The sequence below is a fragment of the Sphaerodactylus townsendi genome, linkage group LG10, assembly GCF_021028975.2.
Source record: "Sphaerodactylus townsendi isolate TG3544 linkage group LG10, MPM_Stown_v2.3, whole genome shotgun sequence".
NCBI classification, from domain to species: domain Eukaryota; kingdom Metazoa; phylum Chordata; class Lepidosauria; order Squamata; family Sphaerodactylidae; genus Sphaerodactylus; species Sphaerodactylus townsendi.
Genome location: NC_059434.1, coordinates 27,993,343 through 28,009,068, shown reverse-complemented (window position 1 = coordinate 28,009,068; position 15,726 = coordinate 27,993,343). Strand labels below are relative to the sequence as shown.

The following is a 15,726-nucleotide window of genomic DNA, read 5'->3' as shown; positions in this document are numbered from 1 at the left end:
ACCTGTTACTAAAAATTTTGGATCCCACCACTGCTTCTTCTGTGCTCTCAGCCTCCCATGCACTCTGCTAAATACGAACAGGAATAAACTCCATTACCAGGAGTTATTATTCCAACAATAACACATATAGGAAAAAAACAATAGACGGTGAAAATAAACTCATTTTCTAAGGAGAAGAATTCAGTCAGATGGAACAGCAGGCAGAGCTCCCATGAAGCTTGAATGGAGGAGACCTGATGGTAAAAACTGGAGCTGCCTCAATCGTAGGCCTGGTGGAACAGCTCTGTCTTAAAGGCCCTGCAAAACTGTAATAAATCCTGCAGGGTCCAGGTCTCATTAGACAGCATTCCACTAGGTTGGAGCCAGGGCCAAAAGAAGCCTTGGCCCTGGTGGAGGCTGGCCAGATCTCCACTTGCTGAACACAGTTGTCTCTGGGGGACACACCAGGAGAGGTGGTCCCACAGATTTTCAGGCCCGACTGTTGAGGGCTTTATACACTAGTACTAAGACCTTGAACTTAATCTTGTACTTCTGGAGCCAGTGCAGCTGGCGGACCACTGGTTGGATATGTGTCTGCCATGAAGGTCCCTGTAATAACCTTCACAGTTGGAGCTTCTGGAACAAGCAGAAGGATAGCCCTTCATCGACCATGTTGCCGAAGTCTAACTGAATGCATCAAGAGTCGGCAGTCTGCACACACACCTGCCCCAGCCTAGCCATATGACCTCCGTCTTAATTGGATTTAATTTCAACCAGCTCTCTTTCATCCATTCCACCACAATCTCCAAGCAGCTGGCCAAAAACATCTGGGGAAGTATCAGGCCAACCGTCCATCATCAGATTCAATTGGTGTAATCTGTATACTTTTTAAAGTACCGTATATCCTTGTTAAAGACAAATCAAAATAACACTGTGCAAGAATTCAACAATAGGTAGGAAACTCCACACCTGTCAAACTCCAGGTGAGATCTGGGGATCCCTGGAATTACACCTAATTTGCAAGAAATCAAAGATTAGTTTCGGGGAGAGATACTGCTTTGGAGGGTGGCTTCTGTGGCATTATATCCTGTTGAGATCAAATTTAATGAGTCATAAGCCTTTGTTGCCTAGACCCCCCTTTGTCAGATGCATTCAGGGGCAGGGTGGTCATTGTGGCTGGCTGAGTGAGCTGTTGGCCTCTGAGTGAGCTGTTGGCCTCTGAGGCCCTTTTGAGTCCACCTGCCTGGTCAAGCACAGAAGTAGATAAAAATTGACCATATGCATTTCACAAACTTACTGTAAAACCACAGATTACTTACAAACCAGATTACAAGTATAAAATGTTAATGTAAGTGTTCATATAATATCATCCCCTTTGTATACCTTTGTCCTTGTGCAGTTATTCTGACATATCCATGTATTGTAGTCCTAGAAACAACTGATTTGCATTAAAAGGCACATTCAGGCTCAGCCTGCACTGTGCTGTGGGTATGGGTGTACTCCAGATTCACACTGGCAACACACATGGATCTCTGTCGTCAAACAGGAATGAGGAGGTGTTGAAGTGAGTGTCCTCAGTGTGCCTTTTGAAGGTGGCTTATGATCGCTTTGAGTACCTGTTTAACCAGATTTTTTTCTCTTGTGAAAATTTTATCCCTCTATATTTTATTCACCATATCCTTAGTTTTACAATCTGTTTATAAAAGGGAAAAATACCTTTGTTCCCTGTACTGAGCACTGAGATATGGAGAGATTAAAATTTGGGTAAGGTATAGTTGCAAAATTTTAGTGGGTCATGGTAGATACTTTGTTAGTAAGAATGTTGGAATGGTATGATGGGATATCTTTGCCCTCTTCTCTTTCCTTTGGATTTTTCTTTCCACTCAAGAAAGCATTGGGTAAAGGCAAGGATTTAGTTTACCATGAGAAAGAATTAACTTTGATCCTACAATTGCCATTTATGTCATTCCAGTACAGTGGTGTAAGCATACCCACCCAGAGTCTTTCAGACTTCCAGGATGCCTCTGAAGGTGAAAGGGCAAATATTCAGTGCTCTGTTCATGTCTTCGTCAGCAGTTTGAATACATGGTTACTCCATTTTAAAAAGGATTCTTTGTTATGTTAGGATATTACATTCATGTGTCCAGCAGGTGGCAGAGTAAGGTAAGGAAAACATGAAGTGGCTGTTTTGAGTACAGAGAGCATCCAATGCTGTTTAATTTGATATTTATTGACATTTTCTAGAAAACTTGAGTACACAACTGAGCCATAAAATGCATTGTGATGTGCAGAATCTTCATCAGTGTATGAGTATATGCTTTGGTCCCAAAGTGTTACCAGAGAACATGATCTAGTGCAGGGGTAGGGAACCTGCGGCTCTCCAGATGTTCAGGAACTACAATTCCCATCAGCCCCTGCCAGCATGGCCAATTGGCCATGCTGGCAGGGGCTGATGGGAATTGTAGTTCCTGAACATCTGGAGAGCCGCAGGTTCCCTACCCCTGATCTAGTGCATATGCACACTTTTTTCTCATGATTTGGTACAACCAATACCCTGCGTAGCTGATCTGACCATCAGCAGACAAGGAAAAAGAGCATGCTCAGTTGTGTTAATGAATACTTAGTAGTTCTGCTTCTGTATTAAAGTTCTGGACTGATTGTACAGGAAACTTATATATTCCCACCAGTCCTTGTGAAATTGGATGCATTTTATTAAATACATCTGAAGACATGGAGATCCAGGATTTCAGCTCTTAAGAGTTGAAATATTGAGCAGACCAAACTTTCAAAGTTCCTAATCATCACACTTTTTGTTCATGACAAAAATAAATAAATCAAATGTGGCAAGTTTAGTACCAGAACTTGCTTTCCTAAACCTCTGGCTTGAAAAAAATTATTTCATTTAAGTTAGTCGCCTAGAGACATGAGAATGAGGCAGGGTATAAAATTTTATAAATAAAATAAATAATACACTTATCAGATTAATGTTTGCTTATACTAACTAAGGTATTGGAACCAGCTTATGAAATTGCTCCATTCTAGCTCAATCCTGCCAGAAGGAGGTCAGATCACTCCCTGTTCAGAATTCCCAGGGGGGGGGGAATCTCTAAAATCAGTTTGGAAGTTCTGGATTATGGTTGCTTGTTCGTATGTTTGTGAAAGCAGATTTCTCACCTGAACTGAGCAATTAGTTGGGGGGGGGGGGGACCAGAGGAAGAAAAGAGAGAATAAAACTTTTAAAATTAGTTTATCGAGCCCTTTGACACCATTTACATCTTTGTACTGGCTTTGGAAGAGTTTCATTCCTTCTAATGGATGCTATATTGGATGTTTGAAATGTTCCCTTTTGAACAACAAAAATAGGTCATGAATACACTCTTCACCATGAAAAACTCCTGTTGTGGAATAGATGTTATCAAAGAATTTAAGAGAGCTCAGGCAGGAACTCTTCTTTAGATGACATGCAGAACTTTGTGTACAATTTAGTATAATTACATCAGCAGCAGCTGGCCTAATAAAAAAATCTTGTGTTATTTTCCTCAAACTTCCAAGCAGTTTCTCCTTGTGCCCAATTAAATTTGACTTCCTCTACTTTGCTAGCCATTGTTATAGGAAGCAAAGGGGATAAGCACCAAATTCTGAAGCTGCGTTCCAAAAACAAACCCTTGAGGGCACAATCTGCTTTAATAATTGGAAAATTCAAAAGAGCATCTGATAATAATAATTCCTGTACATTTTCAAATGCCCTCAAAGTGCTCTGCTTTCTCAACACCTTATGGCTTTAATTTAATAAATGTGTCAGGGTTCAGGAATTTAACGTATCAAGCTTTGCTAGAGACTTCAAAGACAGAGTGATTATATGTCCATATGTTTTCATATTTTCTTAATATGAAAAAAATCTGCCTAAAATGTAGATCATTTTATCGTGTTATTAACTTGGAAAAATTTTGGATCTGATCTGAAGACAATGTACTCTTTTGTGGATGCATTGTGATGGCTGTTGAGTCCACACTACAGTACAAGCTATCTAACTACGTTGTCCAATTTCAGCAAAGAAAAAAGATTGCACTTTACAAAGTATTCTGGAAGGTAACAGAAGGCAGTTCTGTTATAAAGGACAAATTATTGATCCACATAAGTGCCAATTAGTGGGCGGGGCCTATATCCTGAATACAAGAACCTCCACTGGAAAGAGTATCTTGTTGACTATTGGGGCCAAATCTTTGGACAGCATCCAGAAAGCTCAGTCACAACTGCAAGGAAAGACAGCTGCTTTATTGCCTATAGTTGCAGGGATGTGACCCTGGAGACAGAGGTGTAACAAGGGGGGAAAGCGCCCGGTGCACTCCAGAACGCCCCCACCACGCCCCCACAGGAGCGCGCACCGGTGCATTGTACACACCCCGCCCCATCCCCTTGGAGCTGCACCTCTGCCTGTAGCGGCAAAGAGACCAGAGGTTTGGGACCAGGAGAAGGCATGTGAGCAGAGAGGTGGACCCAGGAGGAAGAAAAGGACAAAGTGAGGAGAGGACTTTAAACCTGCCTTCACCGTATTGCAGGAAGGAAAGTAACAGTGGAAAACAGCTTCATGCAGATGATGGAGACAAAGGCAGAGAGCTGGCTGTACAAGGTCTGGTTAGTTTTGAAGGCATCTCAGTGTCAGAGAGAGAGAGAGAGTTCAGCATGAGAGCTTCTGGTTAGCAATTAACAGGTCTGTAGTTCTTTTTGTTAGCTGTAAATAAACTTGTTTAAACCACGAAGGTCATCCTGTCATCCATCCTGACAAGCATGGTTGGTTACGTACAAACTATAATTTCCTATTGGTTGAACTCTGCTTCATGAGCATATAACTTTTTACAATAAATACCCAGTCACTGAACAGAGAAAGGCTACAACGACAAACACAGTAAAAAACTCAATGTCTTTGTTGAACCCTTCGCTCTTGGATGACATCAGCTCCCAAGTATGGAGTTTTAGCCAATTACCTAGCAGCTACTTTACCGGTTGCCCACCGTCGGGCATTTATGTTAGCCAGATTCAACAGTCTTCCTTCAGCCTCTACCAACGGAAGGTATCACCAAATTCCAAAACAACAAAGACACTGCCGCTGTGGCTCCATTGACTCTCTTACCCATGTCCTCCTAGAGTGTCAAATAAATGCAGATGCGCGTCTCAGATTAATTCACCCTTTACTAGTGGTGAGGAAAATTTCCTACAACCCTACTTCATTTGCCATCTGGTTTTTTTCTTCTTGGAGATTACAATGCTCATACAACATTATGGTAGCTCATTATACCCTGACAACCATTTTAAAAGTTAACTAATTTATTCTCATTTTATTACTTTTAGCAACTGTATTTTTTTTAAATATGTATACATATATTATACGAGCACTAAACCAAATTGGTTTTTATTATTTGGCACAGAATCAAATTTTTAAATATAAAATATGATACACATAAAACAAAGCGTGGGAACTTCTTATAAAGATAGGTATAAGTCTCCAATCATGTCCTAATCTGCATGGTAGGATACCTATTGCTGTATCATTTTGCTTTTAACTTGCTAAACAGATCTATTTTTATTGCAATTTTATATTGGATTGTATTTTTGCACTGATGTGTAGGGGTATTTGTTGTCATTTGCTCTGGCTGTTTCTTTTAAAAAAAGGAATCTGAAGTGATTTGAGCCCCTTGGGGTCAACCGTCAGGTTATGTGGTCTGTTTCCTTGCTGCTGAACTATACTTGAGACTGAAGAATGTGTCTGTGTAAATCTTGATCTATTTATGCCTATTAAAGGTTAATAAAGATAAAGATAAAGGATGACATCAGCTGCCCCTGCCAGCTATTTTGCATATTAGCAGAAGTTTAAGTAGCCACAGAGAGTCTCCATCCAATTGGCTTGCTTTTGACCCGTGCATATTTTATACTTTTTTTGTTGACCATCTTGAGTATTTCTGATGAAAAAGTTAGATAGATATTTAACAAATAAATATTTTTTAGTTTATAGGCCTATTGCTGATAGGCCAGAATATAAGAGCCTAAAAAATAGAACTTTCCAGTACAGGCAGAGATTTTTCCATTCGTTTTGTGGGATTAAATAGAAGGTTACCACCTACAATGTAACTTTTATATTATCCCATTTCCCCTCCCATACAAAGTATGTGAATTCTACTGCCTGTCTAGGCAGTTTCAAAATAAACGAAGAACAGTTTTTAAATGAGTTAACATTTATCAGGTAAGAATCACAAAAACACTTCATTTTTTTGCATAAAGATTGAATCATTCAAGTACAAAAACTCCAAATGTATGTTTACAGATAATTAAATGTTCAGAGGACATCTCAATGAATTTTGGGGAAAGATTAGAGGGCAGAACATGCATGTTTACTTGAAAGCAAATCACACTTACTCAAAGGACTGTGGATGTGGGTAGTTTCCCTCTAACAGCCGAAATTCTGTACAAGTCCAATTTCAAATCAAGTCCATTAAATATATTTCATTTGTCTTTGACTTTTTTTTTGGACACGTAAAGATGGATTTCCACACTGTTTTTATGTGTGTAAACAAATTAATGCATAACAGATGGCAAGAAAGTCGATTTGAGCAACCATTTTTTTTACAATTGAACAAACTTTGACCTCTCTATTTTTATATGACAGCTGAAGCAGATCTGAAACTTCACAGACTAAAAGTCAGCCTTGTGAGAAATAACAAAGCTTCAAGGTGGTTATTAATGCATGAAAGACAATATTGTTCCAAATTTAATGTGTTGCTTCATTATGGCACATTAATTTCCAAATAATAGAAGCATAAAATAGTATGAATGGCAGCTTCTTAAACTAACAAGAAGAATTATTATTATTCAAATCCTTTCAGTAGGCATTGTGGCATAAAAATGCAGAGATTTATTACTCTTCACGAAGTTCTTGGATATATCACTACTTATTCAGGAGGCAATGAAAATATAACTTTTAGATTTGACATGCATTGAGGAGAAAGCTGTATATTAGAAAAGCAAAGGAGGTAAGGGATTGCCATGATATTTGATAATTTTATCTCTCCTTTATTTAGCACTTTTCATTTTACTGAGCACATTTTCCAGAAATTGAATATTAATAAACTAGGATAGAGAAACCGTCTCGTATTCAAAACCATTCAGTGATTTCCCATTAAAGTCAGAGATGGCAGCTGTGGCCCCTCCTCATGTTCCTGGCTGTAACTATTTCAGGTGTAGAGAAGGACAGCAGAATGGGCAATAAACACTGCAGCTACTTTGCTACCTTTAGTGGCATATTTGCAGAGCAGTTACAGGTGCTCTTCAAGCCTATCTGCCAAATTATCCAGACAGTCAGGCCAGGCTTTGGCAAGGACATTAGAAAATAACTTCATACACACACACATGCACAACACCCCCCCTTTAATCAAAAGTTAGACAGCACATATTTTATGGGCTACCAGAAATCTGCCCATGCTTCAGTGTGTCTCAAGAATTAGGCCCTTTCCGCACGGGCGAAATGCAGCGGCCCAGGGACAGCAAAAACACCATCCCTGGGCTGCTTTTCACACAGGAGGTGCTGCTGCATTGCAGCAGCGCTGTCCTGCCCACCCCCAAGCAGCATGAAGCCGCCGCTTTAAACCTCGCTCAATGATTGAGGTTTTTGCAAAGTGGCGTTTCCCCATTGGCATGGTGCGAACCGCACCGCTGGGAAGACTCCATTTTCCCCATCGCCTCCACTGACTTTCATGTCCAGCATTGCTCTGGAGGGCTGCAAAGACCCACCCACGCTGCTCTCTGACCCCTGCAGCCCTCCAGAGCGACGCTGGACATGAAGGTCAGTGGAGGGGGCTGACCGAGAGGCGGCTCCATGCGGAGCCGCCTCTCTGGCTGGGGGGGAAGTGGTGGCCGCTCCCATGCTAGCGTGTGAACGGTCCCTGAGCCTCCACCTGCATAATGTGTGGAAAGGGCCTAACTCTCAGATATGAACATGACCAAGAATAAAACCTGGTAGGGAAGATCTAATTTGGGCACCATGAACACAGACTGTGCCAGCTGTACTTTATGAAAAGCTGGTGGTGGTATACCATCAAAGCACAAACACATTGCCAAATATGGAAAGTATAATAATGTTCCATGGCATACTTACGTGAACAGTAATCTCGAGTTTTTAAAACATTTTCCCACTGCCCTCCTATTAAAAATCTGCAAAACTAGTCTGACCAGAGATCCAGTTCCTATGAAAGGCCAAAGTCAACTCCTAATAGTAAATTCAGTACTGTTGGAATAGATCAGTGGTGGCGAACCTTTGGCACTCCAGATGTTATGGACTACAATTCCCATCAGCCCCCACCAGCATACACGTTAGCCATGCTGGCACTCCAGATGGGAATTAAGGATCCATAACATCTGGAGTCCCAAAGGTCAGCCCCACCAGCATGGGGAATAGGCCATGCTGTATCCCACTGAGTTATGAAAATAATTCTACACTGTGATGTGACTGCTGCAGATCCTTATTGGATAGTGTCTGAACTACCATACTACTTCTTCTAGTCAGTCCCTATATATATATAGTGTTTCGAGGGAATTGCAGGGAACATTCTTGACTCTCAGATGTTCATGGCCAACTGTTCCATGCTTCTACCAGCTGATGGGGAAATTGGCGGTAGCTCCCAAACATCTGGGAGAGCCTCTAGGCTCCCACCCCTGCCCATTACAATTTTGAAAATGGCTTTAAAGAGAAGGTCTTTTCAGACACGTGAAGATGAATGTATATTTTCATATCTGCGTGAGTGCACGTACAACTTTTTCAAGAAGGCACTGCAAATTTTTGAGACTGTGGTTCAGAGGTAAAGCACATGTTTTGCATGTAGGAGGTTTCAAGGCCAATTTCCAGATAAAAAGACTAAACAGTAGTGAATGTGAAAGTTTGTCACCTGAGTCCCTCTTTGCTAGTCAGAGTAGTCAAGACATTGATAGGCTAATGGTCAGTATAAGGCACTTTCATATGATTCTGCCTTTTCCTCTCTGCAATGCTCCATCATTTATGAAGGGGTTTTTCTCTAGTTTTTTTTCAGTTTCCTATAGGAATGGAAGTGAAAAGTACAGAAACCTCTTGCAGTCCTAGATGGTTTTTCTATTCCATTGACAAGTACGGGAGATGGAGAAAGAGTTGCAATGAGCAATTGAGGTAGGAATATTCCCTGCATGGTGACGTTCTACCTGTCACTTTTCTTCATTATGGGACGTTATGCATGTTTTGTCTCCTTCATGTTCAGCCAATGTTCCCCTCAGATTGCATTCTTGGTTACAGACATGTTTCCCCCTCTTCAAAACTCATCGCATTCAGAGGTCCAACTCTCCCTATGGTTTTTGAAACCAGTTAAAGTCTGATATTACAGGGAAAAGTGAAGAGGAAGCGAGGGGAATCAACATGTGCTTGGCTTCCTTCGGGTTTCCCTGCTCCTCCCGGCTTTCCTGGCCCTCACAAGAGCAGTTCCTCCCAATCAGCAAGAACAAAGAAGTGGGAGGCTGCTCTGCTTGGCTGTGGACACTCCTGCTGAAACCAAAAACCCACTGCGAAGCTCACAGTCACAGGGTAAGCCCTGCAAGTATAATCGGCCTATGCTTGCACATTTACTGAGCTCTCAGCACTGGATTGCAGCCACTCCCACTGTAACATTAACAGGATGTCCCCTCCCCACCCCCGCCCCATTGGTCTTCAGAAATTATAGTCTCTGCACTGACTGAAGTATGTCTTGGCACTCATGTCTAAGTTCTGTCCCAAATGTCTTTCTCAACTAGTGCCATTGAAAGAAAAATGAAAAAAAAATGTTTCAATGATGCACTTTTAAAATTTCTTCCTCTCCTTGTTTGTCTTGTTTGTATTCTCTTTGGAAGATGCTAGTGGCCTTGACCAACACAACTCCTCTGAACATTCCTCCCCACTGACTCACTACAGTTCAAACTGTTCAAAATCTAATAGCAAAACTCTCTCATTCTGGAGAAGGCTGTGATATTCTTTGCACCCCTTCAGAAGACATTCACCATTAAAGGATCTTTACGGCACTCAAAGGTAAATAACAAAGGAATGCCTTGAGGGTGGAGAGTGATTTCTGTATTTCCATTTGTAGAATTACAGTGGTGTGCTCTAATGAGGTTAATAGCTGAATTAGATGAAGACGACATTAAGAATTGTATTTTGGCCTGCCAATAAACACAGACGATTTCACAAAAGGAATATCAATATCTTTCCACAGAGGGAGAATTTTTTTTTAAAAAAACAACTAAGACTACAGAAGTGATTCAATTGCATTTGTTTGCTGTGTAATTTCCGAGACCATGAATTACTTTCTTCAGAATAGGGAAGATAGTTAAGCTGTATAGAATTCTACCTTCTCCTTAACTCGAGTTAACTTGAGTATCTTCTCTCCTACTACTTTTCCTTTAAAGGCTGCTTGGGCCATCATTACTATTGTTCGGGTGGTGAGATGGAAAGTCTCTATTCCCTTGACTGTGACCAGGATACCTTTGCCTAGCAATCATTTTCCTTATAAGAGGGAGACCCCCCCCCCCCCAGGGCATTTCTACTGCTGTTCTGGATGAAAGTAAGAAGAGTGCGGCCCACAACTACACAGCTATTGTATGTTATAATTACAGCATACAGCAAAATTTGCAATATCCTCTAACTCTGGCAGTCCCAAGACCAATTTTTTTAAAGTAAAATTGATCAGCTGCTTGTCAATTTCACCTCATTGTTGCATGGAAACCGTAGCTGTCCCTATGCAAGTTTCTATTGAGCGCCAGGAAATTTATAAGCATTTTTAGACACTTGTTTTATGTTGTGGGTTTTTAAGGAGATTACTAAAATGGAAACAAAATTTTACACTTTTTTGTCAGCTTCACTGCATGAGTGTGTGGAATAATATCAAAGAAATAAAGAAGTGAGAGAGAAGGTGATGAAGGGAGGTTGGGTCACCAGCTTTTTCTTCATTCCAGCTGTGGTAACAAAACTCAGGTCAGCTCATGCATGAAAAGGTAAGCTGCAGCTGCATTACAGGTCAAATAAATTGTCTTACTTGGAGCAGGACACCTGGATTTTGAGATATCTGTCAGCAAATAAAGCATGTTTGTACTGCATGAAATAGCTAAAAGAAGAAGTTTGGATTTATATCCCACTTTTCTCAATTGTAAGTGGCTTGCAAACTCCTTCCCTTCCTCTCCCCACAACAGACACCTTGCAAGCTAGGTGGGACTTTGCCATCTATATGAAATACAGTGAATGGAAGAGATTATAAAGGTTTATAAAAATTGTGCATGCCGTAAAAGAGAGTAGATAGGGAGAGCTTCTTCTCCCTTTCTTGTAATAGTAATAACTCATAGGCACCCAATGAAGTTGTTGGAAAATAGCTTCTGGACAGACAAAAGGGAAATCTTCTTTACTTAACAAGTAGGAAGGCAAAAAGTTGCAAGAACAGAGTTTCTCTTTAGTTTACAAACAGTTCCCTTTTAGATCTTGTAAGCTTACAATCCAATTTCGTCTTATTTGGGAATAAATTCTATCAAACTCAATGAGCCACCTTCCCCATGAAAGCAGTTTGAACTGGGCTACATTTGCTGCATATATTATGATGTTAGTTCACACAACAACCTAGTTTTAAAAAGAAAAAGTAAAAAAAGTAATACCTTCCCTTAAATTTCATGATCATTTTCAGTGCTTGTTTCTAAGATTCCTTGAACAGCATTTTGGCTCTGGCACACCGAAGAGTCTTTATCTGTTGCTTCAGTTTGTCTTCATATTTAATTATAGTCTCTTTGTTACATCTAATTTGTTTTATTTTTCCCCTTAAGAAGATATCTCATTAACAAAAAAACAAAATAATGACACAAAAGCCCCAAGATACAAGCTTGGACTTGATGTCTTAGGAGAGAGAGCTTTCCTAAACAGCTAAATGCTTTTCATTTGACATTTTACTGGCTAAGACTAAACAGTTGTTGGAATGAAGCTGATTTTTTAAAAAGAAACCCGCTGTGGAAATGTTTGTTCCACCTATTCTCAAGGGCTTGAGAAAACCAGAAGAGCAGAACCTCTCATGTGAGAAACAAGGGAGTGGGCTTTTTATTTGTTTCTGTCAGCGGTCAGCAGTGGTTAAAATGGCCTCCAGATGTGTTGGAAAAACACACTTGTTGTGATAGTTGTACTCATGCACGTGATTAGCTGAGTTTATACACTGACCACACACATCTCATTGGTAACATTGAGCCTGAAGGGACAGGCAATTCCTGACACATGTATGCACTATAAACATGCTTAGCAAGATCTGAACTTTGTATTTTCCTAACCTCATGGACCACCTACTCCCTTATGAAACTACACAACCACTACAGTCATCTTTGGAGTCCCTGTTTCAAGTGCCCCTGCCTTCTGAGATTAGGCAGGTAGCAACCCAGAAAACAGCCTCCTTGGACTCTCTCCAGTGAAATTTGTCTGTCTCCTTCTGGGTTGGTGAAGACTTTTTTTGTTTGGTTTGGTGTTCTTGTCCTCCGAATTGCCCCTTTCCAAGGCACATGGTACATGGGTACTCTTAGTAAATTGGGCAGAAGGTACAGTTCCATCCCTGCTGGCCCCTTCCCCACAACAAATATGCTCCAGAGTAACTCATTTATTGCGACTACAAGATGCCTCTCATTAGACCTGTGGTCCCACAATTTATTCCCACTACTCATTCACCAGCCACCCCAATGGGTTCTGCACAATGGCTTTGAAGGCCCTTCCAAACAAGCATCACTGCCTTAATGACCTCTGCTTGCCTCTCTGCTGTCCCCCACCACCAGTCCCTGAGGCCCAATTTAAGACAAGTGGTGAAGCGGGGGGGATGGTGCCTGGGGGGAAATGGTGCCTGGGCCCACCCCCACGGCGCCCTGCCCCTGCATCCCCCCCATTTACCTGAGTTCAGCTGGATGAAAAAGCAGCCTAGTGGGAACTACACTTCCCAGGAGATCTTGCAAGCCCCAATTCCTGCAGAGGCCTCTCTTGGCCACCAACCAGCAGCTTTCCACAGAGTGTGTATCTAGCCTCCCCTGTCTCACTGGCAGCCTCATACATCTCTCTGAGCCCCAGTGCATCTCTGGTTGTACCAGAATTCCATGTGGACTGTCCTCCAGTGCACCCCATAGTGGCAGCTATTGCCCATGGTGGTCCTGGATTTGCCCAGTAAGCCCCCAAGCTACAGTTCCTTCAGTGACCCTTCCTTCCTGACCACTGTTTTTATTATTGATTTTATGTGTTTGTATATGTTATAGTACTGGTGTTGTTCCAGTGATACGTTGGGGTGTGTTTTTTTGGTTCGGGAGGTTTTAAAGTGTGGTTTTAACATGAATGTTTTAATTTCTTAGCTGCCTTGATGGTCCCTGTGAAGGCAGAAAGGCAGGTTACACGTTGTGTAAAGCAAATTGAATAAATAATACATTATATCACAGGTGTCAAACTCGCGGCCAGATGTTATGGAGTACAGTTCCCATCATCCCTGCCAGCATGATGTTGGCAGGGGATGATGGGAACTGTAGTCCATAGCATCTGGAGGGCCATGAGTTTGACACCTATGCATTATATGCTGACTGAGAAGCATTCTACCTAAACTCTAAATAATAGCAGTTTTGAGGGTCATTGTGAATGGGTTATATTTTGGAAGTAATTAATTCCTTCCCTAATATGAAAATTCAGGAGCCCACTGAAGTACCCCTGTTGGGTCTTGAAACCTCAGTGCTGGGTCATAAACAGCTGTGCTTGTAGTTCCACTGACAAACTGTGATGTCCCAGAATTGTCACTTTTTCTTTCAGGGATAATCAGAACGAAAAATTGGATCATGTTCCATTTTATTCTTCTAAATCTTCTGACAAGTGCTGCCGGCTTGGTAAGTTTTATTTTCTGAAAGGTTTGTTTACTATTTATTCTTACTCTTACAATGCATAGCATAGTTAAATGAGTTTATTGTACTTAGATTGCTTTTGAGATCAGAGGTGAGGTTTAGTAGATCAGAAACTTGGTAGGGTTTTACCAAAACTGGTCAATGTAGTAAAATTTATCAAAGGTACAGTCAAGCCTGAAGTCATTGGTTTGTCATACCTCTTTTCTGTTTGTTGTAATTCCAGATAGTTGTTCTAAAGACCTTGTCCCCATAGTAACACAGATTCTTATGCTGTCTTGTAAACAGGTTCACTTTCCATGAAAATGTAATGACATGAAAATGGGAATGTAAAGGTATATAATATACATGGTTTGAATCAGTGATGAATTGCATACAGCAGAATTTGTTTTGACAGTATTGGGGATTTTAAAAAGTTAGAATATATATATTTTCTTACATTTATTTATTTGATTTCTAGGCCTCCCTTTCCCTCCTGGGCTCAGGGCGGCTTCCAACAAAGCAATTCAAAACAGTCTAACAATTACAAAAAACCATGGCACCTCAGTATATCTCAAATAAAGGTGGATTTAGGACCTCAACAATAAGAAAGAAAAAAGGGGAAGAGAGGAAGGGAGGCTAACCAGGTAGATTCCGTTACTGCCCTGAACCAAAGGCCTGGTGGAACAGTTCCGTCTTACAGGCCCTGAGATGTTGTGATAAATCCCACAGGGCCCAGATCTCATTTGACTTTGGCAATATATATAATTAAAGAGCCACAAATGGTGTGTCACTGAGATCTCTTAAGGAACTGTAATTTGTATTTTAAGCTTCAGTCAGTAATTTCCACTATATGACATGGAAATCCCATCTTAGCTTCTTGTGTCCTATTATTTCTGACAGGATCTGATGATCACCACCCCCTCCCACAACGAACATCTGAAGCAGCCTTCTGCTGCACTAAACTGCTAATCCATTTATCTCAGTGTTGCCAGGGCTGAATAGCGTAGGGTCGCAGGAAACAAAAGCTCTTTCCCAACATTTGCTGCATGAGATTTTTTAACTGGGGGTCCCAGTGACTGAATCTGGGACCTTCTGTTCACAAAGCATGTGCCTTGAACCGTGGTCCTTCCGAAAAGGAAGAATGAGAGTCGCATTCATGGTAGCATAAAGTAATCCCTCCTCAGAATCACTATAGTACATTGTTCCATTAGAGATTATACTTTGCTAGAAATATCATTAAGTACTTTCCTGTAACTATAAATTAAGACAAGTCTTAGCTATAGACAACAAACTAAATTCAACTCAAATATAAGAAGTTTCAAAATACCCTACAAATGACAAAGGGTTTCTAGATTTTCTAGTAGTGAAAGAGGGAATAGGTGGTTCCCTGTTGTACTGGTAACCATAAGATCTGCAGAGTCAGCCATTTGGGAGAGGAGCTATTTGTAGGAAGGAGTGCAGTTGGGTGCAAAAACTGACAGAATCCAACCCAAAGATTGTTACCTTCTTGATAGTTCTCAGTGAGTGGTTTGAATCATCTGGTGTGATGCTGAATATTTATATTACCTATTTCTCAACACAGCTTCATCTGTGCATATTTAAATCCAGAGACTGGAAATATATCATTAAAACCAGGGGAAAGAGTTATTTTGGCCTTCTAGTTCACCCTGGTTTCCCTCTCTCCAACCCTGTTGGGAAGAATCACCTGGCAAGGAGGAATATGGGGGTGACTGGCTGCAACAGTGTGACGTCATTTTGGAAGAAAGCCTAGAAGTGATGTCAGGCATCTCTAGGAAACATCAAAAACTCTTTGGTAAAACCATAAAGTTTTTGCTTGTTCCT

General features: G+C 41.0%; 1 protein-coding gene across 3 annotated transcripts in view; it reads left to right on the top strand.

Moving 5' to 3' along the window:
- The first annotated feature begins 9,908 nt into the window (after positions 1 to 9,908).
- FGL1 (fibrinogen like 1) overlaps positions 9,909 to 15,726 on the top strand; it is a 44,660-nt gene continuing 38,842 nt past the window's right edge. Inside the window, exons 1-3 of one of the 3 annotated variants that reach the window (XM_048508834.1) lie at positions 9,909 to 10,051; positions 10,876 to 11,013; positions 13,817 to 13,890. In XM_048508834.1, coding sequence (XP_048364791.1) covers positions 11,006 to 11,013; positions 13,817 to 13,890 — 82 coding nt within the window. In that variant the 5' untranslated portion in view covers positions 9,909 to 10,051; positions 10,876 to 11,005. The remainder of the gene's footprint in view (positions 10,052 to 10,875; positions 11,014 to 13,816; positions 13,891 to 15,726) is intronic. The other 2 variants (XM_048508835.1, XM_048508836.1) reach the window with 2 other exon arrangements.